The sequence below is a fragment of the Brienomyrus brachyistius genome, chromosome 11 (assembly GCF_023856365.1).
Source record: "Brienomyrus brachyistius isolate T26 chromosome 11, BBRACH_0.4, whole genome shotgun sequence".
Taxonomy (NCBI): domain Eukaryota; kingdom Metazoa; phylum Chordata; class Actinopteri; order Osteoglossiformes; family Mormyridae; genus Brienomyrus; species Brienomyrus brachyistius.
Genome location: NC_064543.1, coordinates 21,062,620 through 21,073,139, shown reverse-complemented (window position 1 = coordinate 21,073,139; position 10,520 = coordinate 21,062,620). Strand labels below are relative to the sequence as shown.

General features: G+C 46.3%; 1 protein-coding gene across 2 annotated transcripts in view; it reads right to left on the bottom strand.

Moving 5' to 3' along the window:
- Positions 1 to 641: 641 nt before the first annotated feature.
- The window catches only part of LOC125704066 (nuclear receptor ROR-alpha A), a 177,320-nt gene continuing 167,441 nt past the window's right edge, over positions 642 to 10,520 (bottom strand). For both annotated transcript variants that reach the window (XM_048969358.1, XM_048969359.1), the window contains 8 exons: positions 9,845 to 9,986; positions 8,780 to 9,175; positions 8,079 to 8,200; positions 7,861 to 7,993; positions 7,167 to 7,274; positions 6,581 to 6,691; positions 6,298 to 6,410; positions 642 to 5,968 (listed from right to left, as the gene is read on the bottom strand). In XM_048969358.1, the coding sequence (XP_048825315.1) occupies positions 5,804 to 5,968; positions 6,298 to 6,410; positions 6,581 to 6,691; positions 7,167 to 7,274; positions 7,861 to 7,993; positions 8,079 to 8,200; positions 8,780 to 9,175; positions 9,845 to 9,986 (1,290 nt within the window). In that variant the 3' untranslated portion in view covers positions 642 to 5,803. The remainder of the gene's footprint in view (positions 5,969 to 6,297; positions 6,411 to 6,580; positions 6,692 to 7,166; positions 7,275 to 7,860; positions 7,994 to 8,078; positions 8,201 to 8,779; positions 9,176 to 9,844; positions 9,987 to 10,520) is intronic.

Here is a 10,520-nt window from a genome sequence, read left to right as displayed (position 1 = left end):
TTATTTTTGCGACTAGCGTTAATTAAACCGATACTGCTTTTTGCTAATAATCTTAAAGCATGAGAGAACAACCCTCATCCCAAGACCAGCACGCTGATACAGGTACTTGCTGGGTATCATAGTCGTCATATTATTACCGTAATTATCTTTTTAATCCTAATATTAATAACGCGTCAACACTCTGAAATTAATAGGACAGATAGGGTGGCCTAGTCTAAGAATTAAGATTTTGTTCACAAAATTAACTTATCTAGCACCACACATCAGAATAACACAAAATAAATTTAAGCACACCCTACCTTTATCGCACTAAGTCTAGGAGAGAGTAGTATACTAAAACAGATATTGTACAACATGATGTATTTAATAAACAGGTAAATATTTGCACTGAGTAGGCTTTGATAGCAGTATGCTCTTCTTACCTATACAGACAGAACTTTTAAATTGAACCCTATACATGGATCAATTATAACATTAAATATTGTGAAATAAAATCAGTGAGCGAGAGAGAGAGAGAGAGAGAGAGAGAGAGAGAGAGAGAGAGAGGTAATGTATAGGTCAACTGAAGTTCTTAGTTCTACAAAGGGACAGAACCTGTTAAGTCAAATATACACATGAAAAAAAATGACACCACCAGAAAAAAGTGATAAATAAGAGATTGTATTTACATGCAGATGTCTAAAACTTTTACACAAAATTAATAATAATACAACGTTTATATTATTGCTTGACATTCAGTTATGGCTAGAAGTTATCTCTATCGGTTTTTTAAGTCTTATTTTTCATGACTATGCCTGCTGTACTTTGGAAAATGATAATTTACTTAGGAAGGTTTCCATAAAATGAACCAATGCAAATATGAATAACGAGACAATGAAGATAATAGACCGTGACGTCGTCGCTAAGTTAAAGCCTTGTCTGGGTTGGTCTGTCCTGTGCCTACAGTGCGCGCGCGTACGCACACTAACCCTGCGTTAGTTCTCGTCGTTCTTCTCCTAACCATATTGCTCACATTCAGATCTGACAATAATAATAAAAGCACGAACAAAATGCAGTTCATTTTCAAAAGTATATTAATCAATCAAGGACATCATCTGAATAACAACATAACAAAACCTGACGCTATGTAACAAATCATCGTCAAATTTCACTGCTTAAATAACCTGTTAAAACAACCGTAATGGTGTGATTGTGTATGGCTACTAATTTTAGATGAACTTGAAATCACCTTTTGTCTGTCTGTCTGTCTATATATATATCCCTTATATTGCAATCCATAGCAAGACTGTAGCCTTGCAGTAGTTAATGAAATTGTTATTCTTTGTTATTCTGAGGATAGATCGTGTCCAAAGAGGGTGACGAACCGAAACGTGGTCCTACATTAGGCCATTCTGGGTCAGACGGTCTATATCTAGCTACAGACAGTGAATCACCCAGCAATCTCAAGGTATCTGCAACATTAAGTCTGCAACAGCTTTACTTGTAAATTTCGTTTCCGGCTGATATTGCTGATAGTACTTTTCACAGAGAGTCACAGTTGGCAAAACACAATAAAAGCATAGATATATGTACCGACTACGTTTCAGGACGGGGGCACACGTGACATTTACGCACTGATTGGGACACGGCTTAGCACCAGTCGACAGAGATAACGCGAGTTATGATTCACTACAATTACTGAGAAGATCCTCTAAAACCCGTATTAATAATGCACATAATGCGCCGCTAATTTCTATAACATATCAGTTTAATAAGCTATGTATACAGCGCTACCTTGGCACACCGCGAGTGTCTCTTCCTGTTTGGACAAGCAGAGAGGTCCCTGTCAGAATAAATGTTTACTGGAGTAAAACCTTATATCCCAACAGAGACGCTTCCTTCCCAGATGCAGTAAAGCTGCCAATATTTAGCTTCTCTTTTCTGAAACGAACAGGTTTGCAGCTCGGCTCGGCAAAGATAACGATGTATTTGTTCTGTGGAGTCTAATTAACTTCCATGACGTCCAGAACCGTTCACATTATACAGGTATCCAACTGTGCCTCTGAGTGATTTATGGAAATTTCATTGTTTCTAAACAAAAACCGGTACATTCTAATTTGTTTTTGAGGGTAATCCAAGAAAGGATATATATATATTCCAGTTTATATTTTAGGTTTTAGCTTGTTAATACTATACGTATTCAAAAATTTGAAAATTATACCATGTTCCAGTTTTGATATGGGTATGAAATGAGATTAAATGAGAGCATTGGATAAAACTGAGGGTAAAAACACTGATATTGCACACACTTTCCTTACAGGTTATAAACTGCAAACAAAGTTAAAAGCAGAACTTTTATGTACTAAGGTTTGTATTGTGTGTGTATGTTTTTCAAGATGAAAAACTTTGCCAAAGAAAAGAAAAAATAATAATAATGAACAATCTCCATAGTGACACTTTCTTTCTGCCGCACATCTGAGAAAAAGATCTTTCCGCACTTGAAAGTGTGCGCGCGCTTCCAGATGCATTTTACAAGGAGAGCGTCTTTCGGAGCGCCCTGAAAGTAATACGCTGCCAATTAATAAAGCCTTACTATCTTTTAAAAATAAAGCACGCACTGCAAGCCCATATACACTTACTAAGAAACAGCCAATGCCTAACGTGACCTTTCTATTTTAATACCTGCTAATGTTACTCTCCCTGAGCTTTCATTTCGAATGTCAATACCCATATGCAAACGATGAGACCAGACGTTCATACCCACATAAGATTGTCATTCACAGTTTGATCATTTGTCTCTAGGTTTTGAGTTCCGCAGATGCCGTTAGTTGAACATAAACGTATCTGGATAGCCTTGGAGTATTAACTAACAGGGATCATGGAGTGGCGGCACTCCACATAAGTATTGCTTCCATCTTTAGTCTAGGAAAAATGCGAAATTTTGTATAATATAAATGCTTCTCGAAGTGTAGAATGATCAATTTATTACTTTTATCTATATACGCTGATGCAAATAAAACTCGACGTGCCTACATGGATAACGTATAGCACAACAAACGTGAAACGCGAAATTGTACCAACACACTTAAGGTAATTTTGTTCTTGGCTTTTCAAAGACAATACAAAGGACGGTAAACGGAGCACTATGGATATCGTATGTGATTAAATATATGGCTAAATCGTATCTGAGTTATCATGACCAACGTAACGTCAAATACAGCATTATTACAATATCTGAAACGCCTCCCTCTGACTGCTGTAAATGGAAACTCTCGGACGTTTACCAGAAGAATTTATAAAAACACCAGGAAACTGAAAGGATGAGAACAGAAAGCGCAAATAAGTGGTTTTCACGTCACTCTTCCCTGAGGGATAGCAGTACACAACAGGTCTGTCATGTACGTATTGCACTACAGAGGAATGAAAAAAAAATCTATTATTATACAAGCTTCCTAACTCCAGTCCTCGGTATTATTACTAATCTAAAAGTCACTGTCTAATTCTTGGAATGTCAAAACACTACAACACTACAAAAGTCTGCCTCTTTGACACGGTGAAAACATGAGGTTCTACCATGGCACCTGTAGATACAAATAACAAGGTTTTTACACAATATTAAGTGGAAATTCAAACAAAACAACAAAGAGCCACTGTATCTGAAAATAACACTATCATTGTCTCGCATTACAATATATTTCTTTCCTCTCTCGTCATCACACCGATTATAAGTTATTGCAGGAATTCTGTAACTGCTACGTTTTGCCTCTCCCTTTTCAAACTTGTATTATTGTTTCTTTTCTTTTTTTTAAGAATTAATTACCAGACAAGGCTTTGAATGTTTACACTTTCTGCCCAGTGCTGAAAGTTACTACTGATGTACACTTTACCAAAGAAAAAGTCTGACACACGCACACACACTCCCTGACACTCGTATGCACATATGTAGATTAAAGGGGAGACAGTAAGATTGCAGAAACCCGGACGGAATATCTGAGAGGGGCTATAACTGAAACTAGGACGGTGCTCAAATAGGCATTACACATGCCCACCGTGCTCATTTCGCCCTTTACACTTTCTTTGGGGGGTGGGGGGGCGGACTAGGGAGCGCTCATACCGTACTTAGCCACTAGGTGGTACACTTGGACAGGTCCACAGCAACGTCAAATAGGCTGCTCCACCAACCAAACTTAAACCCATCTGAACAGTTCATACACGGGGGACAACTAGACGGATGGGAGTTTTCGGAGAACGGGAGCAACCCGCTACAGGACTGCAGTCGTCTGCTGAGCCCAGTTCGTAATATTATGTGTAATACGTGGTAATTTATATCGATGACAAGCGGAAATGACCACGTTTCAAACAAAGCTGGGGCAGAGCGGATGGGGGCGGGGGGATTCACAAGATGCAGATATTTCGCTAAATGTGATGTGAGGGTAAATATCTCCCAAAGGTCTCGGTTTTACTGCGTGGTTTGGTATAGTTCTCCGGAGCTGTCTCATGTCCACCTCCTCCGCCCCGGAGCAGTTTGAGGATAGTGCCTAAAGCTCTAGTTATTGAGTAAAAATAATGGGTTAAAACTTTGTTTAAATTTACGATTTACGGCGCCCTCCCAACACCCAAAATAGCAAAACGCCAGGAATAAGCAGCATGTCCGCTTCCCGGAACTAGCCTCCGTGAATATGATTTAAACGTGTTTCTTGTGCACATGCAACGCATCACTAGGTAACGCACAAGTCTTAAATAAAAAGGTGCAAAAAAAGTGCCTTATCGATTCGACAATAAAGAATCATCTAACTACGAATATCATACAAGTTATTTAAAATAGAATCTAAAAACATCTGTTTTGTATAAGTACTAATGATCGTATACCCTGTTGCACGTTTAAAAAAACAGGTGAGATGGGTCCTTCTCGTTGTAGCAGATACCCTCAGTTTTACTAGGGTACCTCTCCGCTAAAGGATCGGAGGCAGGCGGGGGTTTCACTATGGTACCATGGAGGATGGAGACTCCGACAGCGAAAAGTCTTTGTGTTTAAACGTTTATAGGATGGCCGGAATGGCGCGCTTCGTTGAGACGATTTCCACTGGAGGGCGCTTTTAGCGCCACCGTTGCTGTTCAGACCCTCCACGCCGCAGCAGCCCCACTGTTCCCTGCAGCGAGTTTGCATTCTGAACACTGCATTCCACACAAAACAGCAGTTAAAAAAAAAAATCAAAATAGAACAAGAAAATTAAAGGCTGAACTTGACCAAGACATGCCAAACAGCTTGTTGTGGACCTGTTGGGTCTAATAAGTATTAAATTTTAGGTAATGCATCTTGATTTCATGTTATGTCTTGTTTAATTAAGGGAATGACACACTTTTCAGTATTGAATAGAACTTTTTCAAAGGTCTAATTGTGCTTCAAGGTCACATTAAGATTATGATCGATTTGTGGGGTTTTTCGTTTCCATGTTTTTCAAGAGGTCACTGTATATTGCCAATTTAAAGGGACTCCTGTGATGTACAGGTTGTGGCATCGCCGTGGTGACACACGTGCATGGGAGTGCCAAGTTCACCTGAAAGGAAGTCGCCTGTATCCTCTCCTTGCCCTGGGCATAGGATCCCGTCCGTGTTAAAAAAGCACAAAACGAAAAACCAACTAAAACCAACCAAAGAGTAGAAATAGACGCCCCCCCCCCCTCCCCACCCCCGCTCCCAGTTGTGCAGTGTGCTGGTTGTCCTGGCTCATGCCGGGCACCGTTAAAGTGTCTCAGATGCATCCCGCTCTGCTCCTCCCAGCAATGCAGGCGTGGGCCCCTTTGCCTCCGCCGCCGCTGGGCTGCTAGCCCTCCACGGGCATGGACTGCTCGAAGTCCGAGCCGAACAGCTCCTTGTACAGGGGGGGGAAGTGGGTGCGCACAATGTCCGGGTATATTGCTTTAAAAGCCGTCAGCTTCTCCGTGTGCCGGCTGCACAGCGCTCGCAGCGTCGACACTTTGCATATCAACTGTGAAGAGATTACACAGGGTGTTACTCGCACGCAGCCACTCGGAGCCCGGCTCGGGTTCAAAGCGGCCCAGCTTTTGCTCTCTACAGGGGGTGGGGGGGTAGCTATTCCTGCACAGATGATGCAATGAGGATACCACTTCAAAACACTGTTCTGTTTATCCAAAGAGCTGGAAAACCTACACTCTGCATTCTCTCTTACAGGAAAAATATTCACGCTGGCCCTGGGAGATGTTTACAGACGTCTCCTACACAAGACACTGCTTATTGGGCCTGTCAGAACCAGGACCTTGCTCTGTGTGCTGGCGAACTCGTCTAGTCCACGCTTACCTTCGTTAGGATGCCATCTTCTCTGTGGTTCTTCTGCAGGACATGCTGCAGGGCCAGCTGGATCTTCTGCTGGAGTTTCTCCACCTTCACTTTCTCTTGAAGCCAGGACCGGTCTGGGGCAAACGAGAGGGACAGACGATTAGATGGACATTCCCAGTATCACGGGTGCGGTGACATCACACACACACGTGCGCACACATGTGAAGAATATCGGAGGACTGTAGTTAGATATAGGGCTGACCACCTCCCCTGCCCATGGAACAGGAGCCCAGGAAATCCTCACCCGCAGACATCAACACGAACGCTGAGAACAAGGCGATCTCGTCCTCCGACAGGTGCATAGAACACAGGTTTTTTCCAAACTCAAATATGGAGCTGATCAGGTCATCGCAGCCTGGTGAGGAGGAGAGAGAGACAGACGGGAGGTGGGGGTGTCAGGAGTGGGGCTGGGCTTCTCATTTTGGCACCGACATGAACCGACTCAGGAGACGAAATGCAGCCTTAGCTGAGCCGTCTTTGCGTCTGATTACATCGATACTGAATGGCTGACAATTGGCTGCGACACAGAATCTCCACCACTTCCTGTCTCTGCCACGTGCCCCTCTGCTGCCATGTGACCCAGGGACCGTACACGTTGAGTGAGGCACTCTGCTCAAACCGCCGGGCATCGCCCATGTGGCACACTGCTAAAACTCCGAGCACTCGCCGATGGTTTCCATGGAAGACATTCAGGCAGGTAGCTTACTGGTGACTGCACAGACCCACAGGGACGAGCCCTAGGACCAGGACCCCAGGACTGGGTGAGGAAGGCGAACCCAGCGGGCACTTAGCATGACCACAGGAATGGGTTTATGCCCGGGGACACTCACCCAGGGACTTGAAGACGTCAGGACCTGCGTATTTCCCATCGAAGTAGACGGTGTTGTTCTGAGAGTCGAAGGCACGGCACATTCTGACAAACACGACCTCCAGGGAACCTGTAAGAAGCACGAAACCACCTTCGCTTCTCTCCCTTTGATCTCCGCACAGCATGTTCGTTCTCTTAGCAGCCCTCCTACCACTTTACACAGATTATTCTGATAATCATCTCCATCCACTCTTATCGCCCTTCTCTGTTTCTGTAAGATTCCGTTGCTTTAGATTAAGTGACATTCTAGTCCAGTCTATCTGGGAGTCTTTGCTGTATAACGATTAGAAAATGTGCTGTGACATCGCACTGGGGTGATGGATAGGGCGTGAAGAACAGCCTTCAGAGCTGAGTTACGGGATGAAAAGGGTGTAATGAAAACAATTATCGTGCTTTATGAACAGGCTGCAGTTCAACGTGTCACATTAAACCCCTGATCCCCAGTTAATTATTAATATCGGCAGCGGTAATGCAAATAAGAGTCAGAGAGAGTGAGCGAGAGCACGCTGCCCTGGGGACCGCCCTGCCTGTCTGTTTATCTGCGTGGCGGGGAACAGTTTGTCTTCTCATTTGAGGAGGATGATGGGGGTGGGGGGGGTGTCCTCACTCCTCCCAACGTGATCACCTAATGGTGACGGAACCAATGCGGAATGTACCTGCTTTCAGAAGCACGATCTGATCGTTTTGACACAGCTCCATGAAGCCGTCGATGCGTTTGGCAAACTCCACCACGTACTGTATGGCCTCCGTGATCTTGATGGCACACAGCTGCCACATGACCTCCCGAGGCTGTGGGGGGGAGAGATGGCGTCCGTGACGCAGGTGTACAGCCTCCCCTTGACCCCTCCCCCGAGGTGTGGCAGCTGCTCTGTACCTTGTTCTGGTAGTTCTCCATCTCCTCCTGCAGGAAAGCTTGCCAGGTCATCTGCTGAAGCTCCTCCCTCAGGTACTGACACGTCTCCATGTGGGACTTGGAGATGTTCTGCGCCAGATGTTCTGTAGGAACGGTGGTGAGGAGAAGTTGGGAGAGGTTATGGAGAATGACAGCAAGGAGCACAACCGCATGGGCCGCAGCTGCATGGGCTGCAGACGCATGGGGCACAGACGCATGGGCTGCAGACGCATGGGGTGCAGGCGCATGGGGCGCAGATGGCCTGCGTTTACTCGTTCATCAGTGACAGTTAAAGCAGCAAGTGATTTGTTGACTTTTTATCCTGGAAACTCACGTATGGGGAGGGCAGTCAGAGGCAGGTTTTGATGTGAATCGAGAGGGTTGGAGGGAAGACAACGTTACTCACAGAAACAAAGGTCATATTTTCTCTTGAAAAAAAGGACAAAAAATTTAATCATTTTTTAAAATACATTTGTTAAAAGGAAAAGTGTTCTAAAGCACAAGGGAGCCTAAAAAAATGATTTCCCTAGACTCGTGCCCTGCTGGATCTTGATTGGCCCTAATTAATGGAAACTAATTACGAAAAAGCAGTTTTAATGAGTCTTGGAGATGAGTTTCCAACCTCCTGCTATTTTAAACCACCTTTGTGTCATTTGCCCCACAGTTCTGCCCCCCCCCCTCACCTAGCTCCGCCATGGACACCGTGGGAGACGTCTCCCCGTTGGTGAAGGAGCAGTAGGGGAAGAATCCCGACCCGGGAGCGAAGTCGCAGATGGGCTCAGGCTTGATGCCGTTGATGTCCAGGCCCGACTGGTCTGGCGAGGGCTGGATGTCCAGGTAGAAGCTGTTAATGGCTGAGTCTGGCTTGCCGCCTTCGGGCGTGTGTCCGTCCATGTAGCCGCTGAGGTCGTCGTGCAGCTCGGTGAGCCCGTTGGCAGACAGGCCGTAGGTGGGCGTGAGCGGCTCGGCCTCGCCGGGCGGCTGCTGGTGGTCCCGCTGCTGCTGCTGCAACCGATGCTTCTGCACCTCCGCATACAGGCTGTCCCGCTGCTTCTTTGACATGCGGCCGAACTTGACGGCTGGGTGGGAAGGGGGAAGAAACAAGGCTTTGTGGGGATCCCCCTTCTGCGTGGGCTGCTGAGACACATCGCAGAGGAAGCATCTGAGACAGATCCTGGGAAGGCGAATGTAACGTGTCGGACAAGTTGGGAAGCTCGTAATGGCACGGTGACGTCCTGCGGACCACACCCCCATTAACATGAACCTTGGGACACAGGTCCATTATAGTGCTGGAGGTGAGGTGATGGTTCTGCGATTAAATTTCCCATCAAAGACAGTGGAGCGCGTGTTTATTCGGCAAATGCTGCCACGGGCTTCCTTTGGCAACTGAGGAAAAACACATTAATCTGCCAACGTCTGATGGAGGAGTGCAGGTAGCGCACCACAGATCAGGGGGCTGCGTGCCACGTGGAGCCAGGAGTCACCTTGCCTGTCCTGGTTGTGTGAGAGAGCAGCTGGAAGGGCTCGGTAGGGCTGGCCTGATTAGAGCCCCTGGTGCCCCATGCTCCCCCCACTGCCACAGAGGTCCTGCAGGACAGCCTCACGGCAGCCACAGTGCTAATGCTGCTCACCTGAACCCCTGACGCTGGAGCCACCACTGAGGCACGCTAATTACCCTCATTTGATAAGAGCTACTTGCTGTCTAGGAGGTGCCCCCGAGTGGATGTGGCCGGGCCCCGGGCACCTACCGTCTCGCGACATGCCCACGGCCAGGCACTTCTGCAGGCGGCAGTGCTGGCAGCGGTTGCGGCTGGTGCGATCGATCAGGCAGTTCTTCTGACGGGGGCAGGAGTACGCGGCATTGCTCTGCTGACTTCTCCTGAAGAAGCCCTGGGAAGGTGGGGAGAGCAAGACGTTCTGTCAGGGAGCCTCGTTCATGGAGTCATGCGTCACCGCCAGCTGCCGTCCCTAGGAGCCCAAATCGCTGTGCACCTCCACCGTGTGCCAGTGGAAATGCCTGACCAAGCGCTCTGAATGCAGGCCTGTCGGCAGCCTCCCACCAATTAAGTTTGGTACAAGTAGGATGTGCGTGGAGGCCGGAACATCACCATTGATTTGACACGGCCCTGGCTTGGGGACACGAAGGCCAACGTGCCTGTCTGATGCCTCAGCGTTTGGCAATTTTCGACGTAATGAATTGATTTTAGTACATCATTTACAAACCCCATTCCACTGCTCGATACACATATGTCTTAATTAGTTGCTCATTGGCTGTTTAATTACAAGAAAACAGCTGACAGCTGCCAAGTTGCTTTCTAATGACAGCCATTATGGAAAAGGGTATGAGTGCTGGTGACAATCCGGGCTTTTTCACGAGGCTGTGATTTATGGACCGAAGTCATGCGCTTGCTCATGCCATTAAAG